Below are 16801 nucleotides of genomic sequence, written 5' to 3'. Positions count from 1 at the left end.
AAGGGCTGATGATGCTGAAGATAAACAAAAAGACGGAATAATATCCGGGTGGTGGGACTGCCAGAAGGGCTGAAAGGACTAAGCCTGCAATATTTGCTGAACAGTTCTTTGAGCAATTACATTCCTTGGAAGGTCCCCCACCTGTATATGTGGTAGAGAGAGTCCATTGTGTCCCCACAGGTGCTCGACACCCTGGAGCCCCCCCCCCCCCCCAAGACCTTTTCTGGTCTGATTTCTAAACTTCAGAGATAGGGATCTGCTCCTATCTGAGGCAAGGAAGCACCAGGATCTTAAGTTTGAAAATGCACAAATAATGTTGTTCCCTAATTTCCCAGCTAAAACACAGAAGAAGCAGCGTTCTTTTACAGAGGTCTGGAGGCGCTTAACCTCCCTGGCGGTATTCTTGAGTGTGGCTCGGGGTTAACTTTCAGTACCAAAAGCGGTAACCCCGAGCCACACTCAGGATTACCCCAGAATGTTACTCACCTTCCCTGAGATCCCGGGCCGTCCTCCCCGCTGTCCTCCCCGGCCGTCCTCCCCGCCGTCCTCCCCGGCATCCTCACACTCTCTCCCAGCTCTGTGCACGACCGATTGCCGGAACTTGCCTTCCGGTTCCCTTCCCTGCGAGCGTTGCGACGCAGGGGGGTGGAACCGGCAGAAAATTCAAAAGTGTAAATAATAACGGATACCTAATGGATCACACTGTATCATACCATTTCACTACAGAATTGCACCTGGTGGCTTTTCCAGTGCCCTGCCTGTGCTTTTCCAGTGCTTTGTACCTGGAGAATTTTGAACGACCAGGGCGTCCAAAAAGTGCTCTTTTTGCACAAAAGCGTGTGGTCGCGGTGGGCGTGCTTTCTACGGCTTAGGGGAAGTGACGTCAGTTGTTAGAAGGATGTCCGGGCAATGTTCAGACCACAATGCATTTTGCTATTGCTTCCTCAGGAAGTCCCACGTTACTAGGCTTGTTAGAAGTGAGCAGTAATACGTCTTACTGAACAGGAGACAACATTACCATTTTGGCGATCCTTTCCTGTGCCAGGGGGGCACTCTTGATGTAAGCACACATCTTTCTGATTTGATTACATGTTATCATAAATGGGATTACACTAATGGGCTTCTTGTTTTCCATTTGTGGCATATATTGGGAGAGCAGTCCAGGGGACATCTTCTGGATGATAGATATAAGTGTCATCAGCTTTTACTAAACGAAGGAGGAGAGCGCTCATCCATATAGTGCCTGTATTGTGTGCAGAGCGTTATAGGTCACTGGGACCTGCCAGCTTCTAGTGAGCATTCTACTTACTATAGCTCATGAGGTGGAGTGTTTCCTTATCCTTTGTTGTTACACGGTGTTGGACACATTATATGGACTTTTTCTGGACTCTCTATCATTCACCATATTTTTTGTAGTATACTAACATCTAATTATTTTATCACATCATTTGATCTATTTATTTTTTGATATGGCACAATACTATATTTAGTTCATCCTTATTAGGATTGCCTTAGCACTAAATATTACTGATTGTCTTGGTTCACTGTCACGTTATAGTGATTGACGATTTGCACTATATTTCGTTTTTTTTATATTAGAACCAGCGCCCACTTTTTTGTTTTATTTGTTCACAGTTGTGTAGATTGCACATTTAAAGGGGCAGCAGGTAACTAACAGTGTTTATTCATTAAAAGACCAGGTGCCTTCACACAGTTTTATAAGTTACTAGTGAATATATATTTACCTCCTCCTTTTTAGGTTCAACCGCTGTATGACTTAACCACTTAAGCCCCAGGCCTATTTCTGACACTTTTTGTTTACAAGTTAAAATCATTTTTATTTGCTAGAAAATTACTTAGAACCCCCAAACAATATATATATATATATATATATATATATATTTTTTTTAGTAAAGACTCTGGAGAATAAAATGGCGGTCATTGCAATATTTTTTGTCATGCGGTATTTGCGCAGCGGTCTTTCAAACGTCATTTCTTTTGGAAAAATTACGAAAAATCACATTTCACTGCATTTAAAAAAAACTAAACAGTAAAATTAGCCCATTTTTTTCTATATTGTGAAAGATGATGTCACGCCGAGTAAATAGATACCCAACATGTTACGGTTTAAAATTTCGCACACCCGTGAAATGGCGACAAATCACAGTCAATAGAAATGTCCATAGGCGACGCTTTAAAAAATTTTAACGGTTACCAGTTTAGAGTTAGAGTGTAGCTCTTTTTTTTTTAATTATTGCTCACGCTCTGGTGATCACAGCGATACCTCACATGTGTGGTTTGAACAGCGATTTCATTCGCGGCTCGACTTCCATATACGTTTTCTTTCGTGCACGAGCTAAAGGCGATGGGGGCGGATAAAATTATTATTTGTTTTTTTCCTATTTATTTATTTATTTTTCTAATTTTAACACAGTTTTAAAAAAAAAAAAATCGAATCACTTTTATTGCTGTCACAAGCAATGTAAACATCCCTTGTGACAGCAATATGCAGTGACAGGTACTCTTTATGGAGGGATCGAGGGTCTAAAAGACCCTAGACCCCTCCACTACACTTCCATGTATTCAAAACGCCGAAAACTGCATTTTTGAATACACTCACTTTTTGAATCTGCCGCCTTTAGCAGCCTAGTAACCCGGATGTGACGTCATGGACACCGCCTCCGGGTTACGTCATCGGAGACCCGATCAAAGCCGCATCCGGCTTAGATCGGGACTCCATCCAGCCGGCGTCGGGTCTCACGATGGGACAGGATACCCGGGCAGAGCCACGGAAGGCAGGGGGGGGGCGTCCCCTCCCGCTCACCGGGGTAACGATCGAGTGGCTCCCGAGCCTCATCGGTCATTACTGCCGGAAAGCCGACCGCCGGCTCTAAACAACGTTACAGGGATGATGCCTCTAGCTAGAGGCATCATCCCGATATAACCACGCAAAGTCAGCCGACGTATGGGTACGTCACTTTGCGGTAAGTGGTTAATGGTTAAACTGGCTTCTCACGCCCATATACCCATGTTATTTCTTGGAAATTTTAATGCCATACTAGACCCTACTCTGGATTCTTCCAACCCCAACAGACCAGGATAAGCAGAGTTACACTCTTGGGCCTCGACTGCGGGGCTAGTTGAGCTGTGGAGATGGAAGCAACCTTTAGCCAGGAGTTATTCCCACCTCTCTGCCACTCATAGCTCCTTAGCTAGAATAGATATAGCATTTGGTAATGCCTCCTTATTGTCTTTACTTCAGGAGATCAATTATTTGGCAGGAGGCATCTCTGACCATAACCCATTATCTGTCACACTTGCTGTTTCAAATGGGATGAGTGGAGAGGGTTTGAGGCTGTCTCCAGGCTAGTTACATGTTGATCAGGTTAGTACCCATTTACAAAAATTTATTTCATCATTTTAGTCTACCAACATTGACTCGGCAGAGCCAAAGGTGGTATTAGATGCTTTTAAGGTGGTGACTAGGGGGGAATGTATTTCCGCAATCAAGGCCGCCCGAAAAGACCATAATTCCAAAATTATTGCTTTACAGGACAAGAAGAGTGAGTGTGGGGAGGAACATGGCGCCTCTCCATCTGATGCTACCTATGCTTCCTTGTTGGAGGTGTGGCGTCTCCTTTATCTACACTTCACGGACTTGGCACATACTGAAGCAAGGTGTAGGTCCAAATTGCATTTTGCACAGGGTGACAATGGTAAACTATTGGCTATGTTGGTAGCGGACCAGAGAACCCCAGTGAGTATACCTGCTATTAGACTGACAAATGGCGACATGGTTACAGACCCCTCTGACATTCTGACAGAATTTGTGAAATACTACTCTTCTCTGTATGTCCCCATCCCATCTTATAAATCCACTGCTTTAGATGAGCTGTTGGGATGTTTACAGTTGCTGATACTCTAATCAGACAGGGATTCACTCAAGGCTAAGATCACCCCATAGATCACCCCATAGAGATAGAAGCAGCCATTTCAGCCTTCCCCCCACGCAGAGCTCCTGGGCCTGACTGCCTTCTACAGATCCTACAAAGAACAACTAGCTCCCAGAATCAGTACCCTCTTGACACACTGTTTAGAACAAAAGTCCTCCCCACCTCAATGTTCGACGCATATATGATACTACTTTTAAAACCAGGCAAAGAACCTATGGCTTGTTTGTCCTATTGTCCAATTACCCTACTAAGCATGGACCTGAAAATTCTAACCAAAGTGTTGGCGACACGCATGGCCAAAGTCCTCTTACTTCTTTGGATAATATTGATCAAACAGGATTTATGCCCGGGAAATCAACTGACACTAACTTAAGGAGACTGTTCACTCATCTTCAACTATGCCCTGATGAGTTGCCCACAAGGGTTATAGTATCCATAGATATCCAAAAAACGTTTGATTCCATGGACTGGTAGTATATGCATAAGGTACTGCAGCTTATGGGCTTCAGGCCCAAGTTCCAAAGATGGATAGATATGCTGTACAGAAGCCCTCGTGTGGCCATCCGGCTTGGACTGTCTGTTTCTCACTTTTTTGACATAGGTAGGGGTACAAGACAGGGGTGCCCACTCTCCCCATTCCTGTTCGCCTTGATGATGGAACCCATCGCAAATGCCCTTAGATCATCTTAGGCAGTTGGAGCTATCTGCTTAGGTTCTATACAGGATTGCCTAGTTCTGTATGCTGATTACCTACTTCTATTCCTCAAAGACCCTGGTCTATCTGCAAGCGGCTTTGACTATTTTCAATGGTTTGAGTTTGATATGTGTTCTGGCCTTAAAGTAAACTGGGGGAAATCATCCATATTACCTTTAGACGACAATGCAAGATCCTTGACACACCCCAACCTCCCATTACAGTGGGTCACCTTTCTCACTTGTCTAGGTGTCCAAGTTACCACTAGGGTTCAAGATTATCTCACTTTAAACCTTCTCCCACTGATAACAAAACTTATAAAAGAATAAACAGTCTTAGAAAAAACTTCCATTGTCACTGTTGGGGGGGGAAATAAGTATTATCAAAGTGTTGGGTACCCAAATCTTTTTTCAGGAAGCTAGATAGTATTATTGGGTCTTTTCTCTGGTCTCCTGGATCACCTCAAATAGGACTCAGGGTTCTGCAAGAGCCCTTGGGTCAGGGAGGCTTGGCATTGCCGTATTGGCAGAAATACTAACTGGCGGGGCAGATGGTGTTTGCAAGACGATGGGGACGGTACTGAAAGCTGCACAGCTTGGGTCCTACGAGGGTCTGAAGGTGGCACTATACAGAGGCCTTACCCAACTCCCACTTTTTTAAGATTTTTACAACTGCGTCATGCTTTTTGTAGCCAATTCCGTGAGATAAGGGTTGAGATTCTACCAAGGAATTGTTATCGGCTGAAGACCTGGCCAAAGCTCTCTTGGTAGTTTAAAAAGCACTATTCAAAAGGATGTTGTGACTAAATGTAGGGAAAGGTGGGCAACAGAGGTATCAGGTATTCAGGGAGGTCTGGGATGACCACTGGGGAAAACCTGTCAAACACCTAGTGGCATCCAGAGACAGACTGATTCAATTCAAATTTCTCCACAGAATTTACTACACCCCAGCTAAGTTAGCAATTATCTATCCCGCCTCTTCAGTGGAATGCTGGCGTTGTTCTACTTCTCCTGCTAACACTTACCATATTTTATAGAGGTGACCTCAGATTCAGGATTTCTGAATGGAGGTCACTTCCTGTGTCTCTAAGGTACTAATGGTCCCATTTCTATTGTTGGCCAGGGTTTGTCTGCTGGGTATGGTGAAGGAGGTGGGGCCATCTGTCGCACATAGAACACTCCTAAATATCTTGCTATTTTATGGAGGAAAGCTATACTTCTACACTGGAAAAAAACAGTTTGGCCCTCCCATCTCTTTTTGGAAGGGACTGGTAAACTCCATGATACCATTCTATAGGGCAACCTATCTATCAAGGGGATGTGGAAAAAAACTTGATAAAGTATGGCATTCTTGGCTTAACTCAACATCAACTGTGGGATAGCAGCCAAAAACAGGAATAATATCTTGAGATATAATAAAAGAGCTGGATAGTTTGTATTTGCTGGGGACCTTGATGGGAGGAAAACACACATCTAATGCGAAAGACAGGAAGGCTCATGGTGAATCAGAACTAATACAAGTGTCTAGGATATCTGGTGCACTATATATCCTAAACTTTACCCATTTTGGTACTTATCGGTTGCATGTCTTGCTGGTTCGGTTTGAGGATGGACTAGGGAGAAAGAGTGGGGGAGGTATATTTTGTTTTCTTTTTGGTATTTTTCTCGTCTTAGAGAGTTGTTTTATGTCTAGTTTTGATACAGTGTCACAACCCAGGGGCTTTGCCCCATAGGAGGCGTTTCTCTACTTACACTGCCTTAAGGTTGTATTGTTTTATACCTTCTTTGTTATGTATAATGCGAAAATCCTAATAAAAATATTTTTTTAAAGGGGGCATGGCAGGAGGTGTGTCTAATGCCTACATACTTTTGCTAATAGGTGTCCCTTATTCCCATCTCAGAAAGTTGGGAGGTATGCATCAACTACAGTGTGTGTGTCCTAAAAAGATACACATTTGTAGGTTGTATGTGCAACACCCTACACCTGGGCCTCACAACTGCTACCCCACCAAGCATGAAGCGTGGAACTGTTTTGGTTTACTGATCTTATTAATGTGCACCAAGAATCAGAGGGGTTCTCCAGGCACACAGGAAAGCATTCAGTAATACACTAGGCACTGAAGCATATCATTAATAGCTTTAGTTTGTCTCTAAACTAAATGAGAATTGCAGGATTCCAAAAAAATAAACATTCATACTTACCTACTATATGTACATGCAACATCAATCCAATGCTGCATCTGTTAGCTGCCCCCTCTACACTTAGAACTGAGTAATCAAAGACTGCTGATCACTCAGTTCTCAGTCCTCAGTGAGCAGAAAGCGGTAACTGTCAGTCACCAGCTCTCGGCTATGCCCCTTCAGTGCTCACTGGAACGCCGGGCTCTGGAGGGGTTGGTGTGGCTGGCTCAGGCTCTTAGCAGTGCACTGAGAAGCTGTGCCAGCTGCCAGTCAAGCATCTGGGCAGATCCCAACATTATTGTCGGGATCCTTGCAAAGTCTTGACTGGCTCTGTGACACCAGCTGAATCTGGGCCCCAGGAGTCCAGAACTAAGTGCACTCCTATGACCTCAAGGAGAAGTATGGTTAAAAGAGCTTTGGCCATACTTCTCCTTTAATATAATACCTTTGCACATTGGGAATCAAACTGAGACTGAGAGTAAACATTTTGAAACAATAGGGTTCAGTGCATTACCTAGGTTTGTACTTTTAATGTGTTTGCAGAAGCTGGGATATGGAGAAGAGTAATCACTGGGCAGGGAGGGTGACCACGCTTTATCACCTGTCTATTATAGAGACAAATGGGTTAACTACCTGGCTATTCAGTTTAGCAGGGGTATGCAACTCACAAGAATGGAGGAGCAAAATCACAAATATTTTGGCAGGCAAAGAAGTGAATGTATTTATGTATTTTAACTGTGCATTTAACTGCTTGCCTGGAGTGTACCTTTTATATAAAGTAGAGAAAATTTTTGGAAGTGCTAATTTGGACTGAAATCAAGAAAGATTCCACCTCTGACGACCAAAATGCCTGCTGTTTTATGCTTTGTCTTCAAGATCATAGACAACACCATTCACATTCTATCGTCTTTTGCTTTTCATTGAACCTATTGTTGAAACTGAATGTAATTTGAGCTGTAATGTGAATTGCACAAGAGCCTGTCCTCCTTGAATACATGTTGGTAAACCTGCTGTGCGGTTCTCACTTTCACCATCCATTCAGATTTATAATCCTTTGTACCTTAACAGATTCTTTGTTGTGGGATGAGAATAGGGAAAGAAGCTGCTATCTCTGATAAAGTTTAACACACTGTGTGCTTTGTGTCTTCGTTTTGCAGCATTCTGCTGAATTGTTGGCCGTTGTCCGTCTACCCTTCATCCATCCAAGTTATCTACTCAATGTGGTTGACAATGAAGAGTTGATAAAGTCATCAGAGGCTTGTCGAGATTTAGTAAACGAAGCAAAGCGGTATCACATGCTCCCACACGCCCGTCAGGAAATGCAGACTCCACGCACAAGGCCAAGACTATCAGCAGGTATAAGATGTGGTGATGGAACAGATCATAACAAATGATTGATTGGAAAGAATGATAAAGTGAACATAAGATGCTGCCCCTGACTTATGAGGGAGGTCACATGGTCAGGCACAATTGGACTGGCTTTAGGAGAAACTTCGTGTAGAGCAGTGGTCCTCAACTTCGGTCCTCAGGGCCCACTAACAGGCCAGATTTTAAGTATTACCTTGGGGAGATGCAGACTAGAGTACTGCAATCACTGAGCAGCAAATTATATCACCTGGGATGTATTTCAGTTATCTTGCAAATCTGGCCTGTTAGTGGGCCCTGTAGGCCAGGGTTGAGGACCACTGCTGTAGAGCATTCTCTTAGCTTGTAAAATATCTATCTTGTTAGTCACAATCATCTAGACTTGTTCCATAATGTTAAGGATATTTTTTAGCTTGATCAAACCCCTTTTTCAGCTGTAATGAACTGGAGAAGTGACGTGGATGAGCAGGAAAACCTCTTCAGCATTACAAAATAAGTCCACTTAAATGTGATTACTGCCAGACATATAATGACTTAAATAAATGAAAACCCTCACATGCATTCTAACTTGTAAGCTTGGAATAGGCAAGCTAAGCCCAAAAGTAAGTTCACTGAGAAAGAAAAAGGGCAAAGCAGTAGTCTGGTACCTGCTTCTTGGGAAGGAAAACAATAGTCGTCAAGACAACAGTGATTTGGGATGCCTAGTCCACCTCTGTTGTCTTTGGAATACTCTTCCAAATTGCATGCAATCTAATGGATAGCTTTTAAAATGTACATTTTCTACATTCGTTTAGATTTAAAAAAAAAATATACACTTATGCTTTTTGAAAAAGGCACATAATAGTGAAATGGTCCAAGCATTGCCATTTAGGGGCCAGGATGGAATTTGCCCCAAAACTTTTACCAGAAGGTTTTTGTTTTCGGTAGTGGACTAAGTTTAGAAGCTCAGTCACGCATTTTAAGATCTAATGCCTCTTACTCCCAGCATGCCATTATTTTTTTGTTAATGTCCTAGGAGGACTTGTTTTGTCTGTCAAGAAAAATGTAATGTGTTTTTTGCTAGCCATTGTTCGTACTATTGTTTATTCTTCAGTCAAGCTTCTCCTACAAGCTGCTGCAGCTAGTTTCTGTGCTCATCTATACAGATCAGCCTTTGGAGGCCAAACTTGGACCCAACTGTACACGATGACTGGACAGCACCTGGGCACTGGGCTCTTTGTGAAACTTTCCAAACTTGAATTAACTGTGTTAGTCACAAATCACTTTCTGGATCCAGAGTGGTAGAACAGCTTCTGGTCTGATTCCGTTTTTGAAGACTTACTTTGTAAGTCAAAGGTTGCTTGTGAACAAGACCTCTGGACACCAATACTGTATTACCCCTGTTTTTTTCAATTGGTTCACTGAGAAAAGGGCTAATGCTTACGAGAGATTGAGCACTGAAATAATTCCTTAGGTGCTCCTTTACCCACCATTTAGTGGGCTGTTCCCACAGTGGATCTAGCAATATCCTGTCCTAACAAAACTCTGACAATCACCATGAGACTGGCCAGTTTTTAGGAATTCCATTGACAAAGGCTTGAAGATTTCTTTCAAAACTTTTTTGTCTTACTGGCCCTGCATTGCCATCTTCTCTGTCTGTGATGCTAGTCTTCCACACTTTAGGGAATGGACTAGGGCCAAAAGAAGAGATCCTTTCCCCTTCAAACTGATCCTCTGTTTGTGGAGTGTTGTGAGCTGAAAAGCTACTGCAAGGACAAATTAGTAGATGCCTTTCTACTTATGTCCAACATGAGTCTCCTGTCGGTAAACATGTAAAAGTCTCTTTGGCTCAACTGTTGAGCTCTCCAAACCAAAAGGGAGCATCTGCCCTATTTTGAATCACAAGGCCTTTAACTTCTTCATTTGTGTCTTTACATTTTGTATGAAATCCAACAGGTCTGTTATAGCCTCCCTCCATCAGGGAGACTTTCTGGCCTCTGTGAATATCAAGGATGCATACTTCTATTGCTTTGCTTTGGGTCCCCAGAACATCCTGCCTGTGGCATTGCCATTCAAACTCCTGGTCTGAACTGCCCACTGCTGATGCATTTTCTGATTGACAAGCCTCCTCTGCCCCAGCTTCGCCCGCACACACAACTGTCATTACCTCCATTTCCCTATGCATTATATGATGGATATGGCATGCAGACAAATAGAAAGTTCTCCTCCCAGGGTTTAAAGTAGCCTATTATTTTGAGGGACGTGAAGACATTACTGAGATAGTAAATCCTTTATTACATGAAAAGTGAGTAATTTTAGTAATTTTCATTAGCACTTTTTTAGAGATTTAGTAGAGCCTGGGGAGAGTGATCTGGAAATGCCGGATCTGGGAGTTCTTCTTTAAGATCTTCCATAGGTTGCTAGCCTCCCTTTCTTTGAAAAAGACTTTTGTTCAGGGTGTCTCTCATGTGGCTTTCCCTGTGCATTCACTCATGACTTTGTGGCATACAAAGTTTAGACCTTTTTACACTTCAAAAAACACTTTTGAACCTGGCTAGAATTTTCTCCTTTCCACTTCCTCCAAACGAACCATTTATGGTCATACATTAGAACAAAGTGGTGTTGAGGCCTAGAGCCCCCTTCTTTTGTAAGACTGTTTTGGGTTTTCTCTTCGTTTTACTTCCATCCCTCTGTCTGGTGCCAGTGCATCAGATGAAGAACTCCTTTAAAGTGGTTCTAAAGCCCAAAGGTTACTTTTACCTTAATGCATTCCCTGCATTAAGGTAAAAAGCATATTATAGCTTTCTCTCCTCCCCCTTTCCTGTGTGAAGAAGAGATCCAGTGCTGTTTACAGCTGTATCTCTTCTTCCCTCTCTTCCTCTTCACACAGGGACTTGGCTCCTGCTGCTGCCAATCAAATGCAGTGAGGAGGATGCAGGGGACAGGGCTAAGGTGGAGCACAATGCCATAGACACACACAGCTCAGCAGCAAGCACGCACTGTGTGCTCCCATAGCAAGTGGCTTGCTATGGAGGCACATGAAGAAGAGGAGGAGCCAAGATCGCCAGGAGGAACCCGCTGAAGAGGAGGTCTGGGACCGCTCTGTTTGATAGCATTGCACAGAGCAGGTGATTATAACACGTTTATTATTTTAATTTAATTTTTTTTTTACTTTTAGTAACACTTTAATTGTCTAGATAAAGTGTGTGTTGTGCGTGTCTAAATCACAGCTGCTGTTTCCATCAGAATGAATGATCTCTCTTCCTAATGATAAAGGGGAACCAACTTCTCACCCCACTATTTCTTGGAGGCTCAGACAGATCATCATACAAGCTTATTGGTTTAATGATTAGGTTTAACCCTTCCCTGTCAAGGTGCACTAAATCTGAGAGTGCTTATTGGGCTTTTTGGCATCAGGCATCTGTTTTGCATATATATGTCAGCACAAGGCTGACACCTGGTCTTCTGTCCACAAATTCTGCAAGTTTTATCAGGTGGATGTTCAGGCTTCAATTAAAGCCAGGTTTGGCTGTAAGGTCCTTCAGGTGACTCAATGAAGTCCCATTTTTTTCCAGTTTGTATTCCTATTGAGAAAATTCCCCTTAACATCTTAGACCAGAGGACTTCAAACTATGGTCCTCCAGTTGTTCAGGAACTACAATTCCCATCATGTCTAGTCATGTCTGCTAATGTCAGAGGTTTACAATGCCTAATGGGATGTGTAGTTCTGCAACAGCTGGAGGGCCGTAGTATGAGGATCCCTGTATTAGACCAATAATGGAGGTCACAGACAGCAATAAAGACCTGACAGAGGTTCTGACCTAACAACTTCTTTAAAAAAAATGACTTTTGGCTGGCAATGCTAAATGGAAATCTGAAAAAATAATCATACAATCAAAGTATATATTGATGGCACTGTTTGACCAAGCATTTGAAAGAGTCTCTTAGTAGGAACCATAGGGAGAACATGGGCCTTAGTCATAAAGGGATTGTGGCTTGCAATGACTGCAGTTCTAACAATACAAAAGTGGGTGACACTAGTCTAAGTTCAAGGGTGAAACTACAGTTTTTAGTGGCTTTTAGTGGTTTCCTTAGTAAGGAGTGGCTTACATCAAAAAAGATATGGCATCCATTTTACTAAATATTAAAGTGAATTTCAATATTTTAAAATCTGCAGAGTTCATTAAATAATACTTGGTGATTCTGGTATGAAGATCCTTGTTCACACATTTACTGGTATAGGGTGACAACACCCTGTCCTGTATCTCAATTGCGCATTTCATCACACATTACATGGGTATTGTTCATTGCTGTTATCATTAGTAAACCCACCCTGAGAAATGCTGTGCAGTAGTCACTGTCCTGCATGTAGCCAGGAAGTGACTATAAAGAAGCTGCAGGAGATCATCTGGAGTGACATGCAACAAAAGGATGAAAAAAAAGTGATAACAAATGTTGTTTATGACACACAATGCAAATAAATGTCATTTAATGAGAGATTACCCCTACTTGTTGGAACAACAGCATCCAAAGTTGTGTGGGTTTCCCAGTCTGGCATATTTGCAATATTTTCTATTCATAACTACATCTTATATGTTCTCAACAAAATGCAAAACTGTCCCTTCGGGTCCTGTGTAAAAAAATTACCACTAGCCTTTTGCATAATTGCCAGTGTTACTGGGGTATTTCGATATCTTTGTTTAGATAAGCCATCTGTTAAGCTATACCCAAATCTGCCCACATTTCACACATTTGTCAAACTTCTCCTTGTTAAGATGCCAAAACCAAGTCTTGAAATCATTACTGCTAAATATACTGTATGTAATGATTATTAAAAAGAGCCATGGAATTGATCATGTTAAGGTCTTCCCTTAAGCTTTTCTAACTGTGGACATGGTTTTACATTATAATTCATTCATTAGTTTGCCTTGTATCTACTGTATAAGAAATGAAACCAAGGCGCTCAAAATCCAAATTTACTTTTATATTATATAATACAGGTCGATAAATTACCATGAATTCCATGAAGTCTGTCTTCCAAATATAGTATTTCAGTTCTTGATAGATACTGCAGTTTAAATTCCCACTGGTTCATTTTATCCCTTGGCCTCATGCCACAGTCAATAAAAAGTGGTGTATTACCTATTTGAGCTTTCTTGTTTTTAGAATTCAGAGTGCCAAATCAGTAAATGAATTGTAAATTATGAGATTCTGACTTTAGGGGTACCAGTTCCAAAAATGGCAAGATCTCCCCACTAGTGACTGTGGGATAAGTATATACTAATGCTAAAATATTAGAAGTCTGTTTATAAAAGATACCTATTGCATGCTTATTCATTGACTGGGTCCATTAAAGGACAACTCTATCTTTAAAACAATTGTTCTTTGATCAATTCCCTGCAACACCATGAATGCAGACTACCTTCTAACGATCATGTGCCAAGCAAGTGTTTGTGCAAGTGGACAAGGGTGGCTGGAAGGCTAATTTCACCTTTGGGACCATATTTAGGGTTTTAACATGAAGCATGTTAACATTTCCCACCCCTAAAATACACCCTACTTGCCGGGTTCTCCCCACAGGTTGTGTCTGTTTTTGAATTCAGTGCAGCTGTACAAGGCTTTACCCACACAGCTGCATCATCCATTTAAAGAGATTTGTGACCATGTTTGTGCGAAGTGCTTAGACACAGCCGCTTGCACTCTCCACTGAAAGATTGACAGGGTTGGGTGACAACACTAGAGCACAACTGATAGACAAGGACATAGCACTGTCGCCCTGTAACACCTCTGTAACACAAAATGCCTTAACAAGGATCTTAATTGCAGGATCACCAAGTATTATTTTTAGATAAAGCTCCAAATGTATTATATAAATATTAATAATAAAAATACCTTTTATATACATTAACATGTTAAAGCTTGTATGATATTTTGGGGATTGGGTTTACTTACACTTAAAGCTGGCGACACGGCTGCAAACATTATGATTTAAATCTTAATCTCTTAATCTAATTTACCGAGCACCATGTAGTGCAAGGATCTTCCTGAAACTCAGTGTATTGCTGGTAAGCCCTTGCACTATACAGTATAGTTGGCATTTATAAAGGAGATTATATTGCACGATAGGAAGCGTTGGTCACTAGGTTTTTGATTTGTCTAGCACTAGTCTATATGCTGTTACAAGTGCCTTTCTCTAATTTCTTTGTTGTAGGTGTAGCAGAAGTCATCGTTCTGGTTGGTGGTCGGCAGATGATAGGAATGAATCAGAGAACATTAACGGCTGTGACGTGTTTAAATCCACAAATCAACAAATGGTATCCACTGGCCAGCCTTCCTTTCTATGACCGAGAATTCTTCAGTGTGGTCAGTGCAGGAGACAACATCTACCTATCAGGTGACTTGCCAAAATTAATTTCAAACATTACTTACTGGTGTGCATAATGGAACAGTTAAAAGGATGTAGCGCCCTCTTGACCCCCGGCATCAGGGAGGGCTGACATTTCACCTCAGGGTGCTGGTTCTTATGCATGGTGGGTGTAAACGGTTGCAGAAAAGATGGGCGCGAGACACTTTTAGGATGAACAAAAGAGAGTTTATTGCTCTTAACAGAAAAATGCGGAAGAGAGGGTTAAGGCACAGGACACCCTAGAACTGTAGGCAGCCATATCATCAGACTCCAAAAACAAAACAGCCAGGTAGACAGCAATACAGAACAAAGGCCTTAGGCCTGCACCCAATGTTCTGCATCTACCTAGCAACAGATCTTTCCTATAGCAACCAAAAACTCACAACACCCTGCAGCGTTTCCTTGGATTATTCCCTTTTTGACGCTTTCCCAGCTTCTCCACGTTTCCTTGCCCATGAAGAGTTACCTCTGGTACTTCATCACAGAACTCCATCCTTTTCCTCATTCCTGCAGGCAACATGAGGCTCTCGCTCTCTGGCAAAGCCTCTCCCATGCCCCCAGGCAGAAAACAGGCTCTCTCTGGCACAGCCTTGAGCACATGACCAGGCATCACCCAACACAGCTGTTCCTCACACATCAACATCAGACCAAGGTCTGGGTGAGAGGACCCCAGTCACCTGACTTCCTCCATATATGTACTCTCTCCCAGGATGCTAAATGACCTGAAACTCCTACTGATTGGCTGAAAGAGATATGCATATTTATTACTTTATATAGTCTCGCTGCAGCTCATCGTACTAATGCCAAAGGCAACAGTGCCACCTATTGACAGAAGAGAGGAACCACAGTTAAACCAGGCTTAGGAGAAAAACCAAATGATCACAGAGACTATAAATCAGCAAGGTTAGCTACCACCTAGCACAGCTAAATTTACCAGTAGCACCTGTTTAAGACAAGGGCACTACAAGGGAAATCATCGCTTAACATTTTTAAAAATTGCTACGATACTTATCCTAAATCTTTTTTGTTTAACAAATTATACATCCTGACATATCAGATATTAAGCTAAAAGTAGGAGTGCCAGAACTCTAAATCAAAACTAGTGTACTCGGGTAAACCCTATACAGCTTGAGACTTTACATATTGGGGTATTGTAATCATTTACCAATGGATGGCGTTGTTGAGCATTGATCAGTGGAACAGAATTGTAATCAGCACTGATAAAATTTTAAACTTCTTTAATTGTCTCACTATGAGAACATTGTGATGGATTGAAGGTTCTTTCTCCTGCAGCTTAAAGAGTCACTACTGTACCCCAATATTAAAAGTCTAAAACTGTATTGAGTGCACCGCAATTCACTCATTTTGGTTTACAGTTCTGGCACTCCTACTTCCAGCCTAATATCTGTTGTGCCAGGTTTTTTCTAATGCGTTAAACAAAAAAGATGTAGGGGGATGACAATAACGTCACACAGAACCTTAACACAGTCAACCTCTTTTGCATTGCTCAGTGGTGTCCGTATAACACTTTTAAGGGGGGGTTATTGGAGGGGAAGTGTTTAGGCAGCTTTTATGAAGCACAGGGGAGACCTCCTTAATGTAATGATGTAAATTCATATTCCGATGGTTAGAGATGACAAGTGGAGCTAAATACCTGCAGACTGTAAATAAAAGCGTTGTCCACAGCCTATACAGTATTTGAGTGAGGAGTGGACCAAAAGGCTAGTTAAACAGATTTAGCTGTATATTTTTTATCAGCTGAGACATATCACATGTATGTAATGTCCTTTACAGTTCACTGTTTCCTATAATCTTCCATGATATGTCCTTTGCAGTCAACTGTTTCCTAAAATCTTCCATGATATGTCCATTACAGTCCACTGTTTCCTAATCTTCCATGATATGTCCTTTACAGTCCACTGTTCATTATAAGCTTGCAAAATATGTTCTTTGCAATCCACTATTTCCTATAAGCTTCCATGATATTTATTTTACAACCCACTGTTCACTGTAAGCTTCTAAAATATGTCCTTTCACTGTCCACTATTCCCTATTAGCTTCCATGATCTGTCCTTGCACAGTCTACTATTCCTTATTAATTTGATCAATCCAAGCATGGCTAGTGATAATTGAAAAAGCTAGCAGAATAGGGAATTCTCTAATGGCATGGGTTTTTTTTATTTAATTTCCTATTCTGTATTAACTGCAATGTACACACAGGAAT

At 41.8% G+C, this 16801-nt stretch overlaps 1 protein-coding gene across 1 annotated transcript in view; it reads left to right on the top strand.

Moving 5' to 3' along the window:
* The window catches only part of KLHL29 (kelch like family member 29), a 1145580-nt gene that overhangs the window by 965894 nt on the left and 162885 nt on the right, over nucleotides 1–16801 (top strand). Inside the window, exons 9-10 of the mRNA XM_082249639.1 lie at nucleotides 7985–8183; nucleotides 14383–14565. Coding sequence (XP_082105765.1) covers nucleotides 7985–8183; nucleotides 14383–14565 — 382 coding nt within the window. The remainder of the gene's footprint in view (nucleotides 1–7984; nucleotides 8184–14382; nucleotides 14566–16801) is intronic.

Source organism: Pelophylax lessonae, assembly GCF_965119305.1.
Source record: "Pelophylax lessonae genome assembly, chromosome: 3".
NCBI classification, from domain to species: domain Eukaryota; kingdom Metazoa; phylum Chordata; class Amphibia; order Anura; family Ranidae; genus Pelophylax; species Pelophylax lessonae.
Note: the sequence above shows the minus strand (reverse complement) of the source record. Positions and strands in the feature narration are given on the sequence as shown.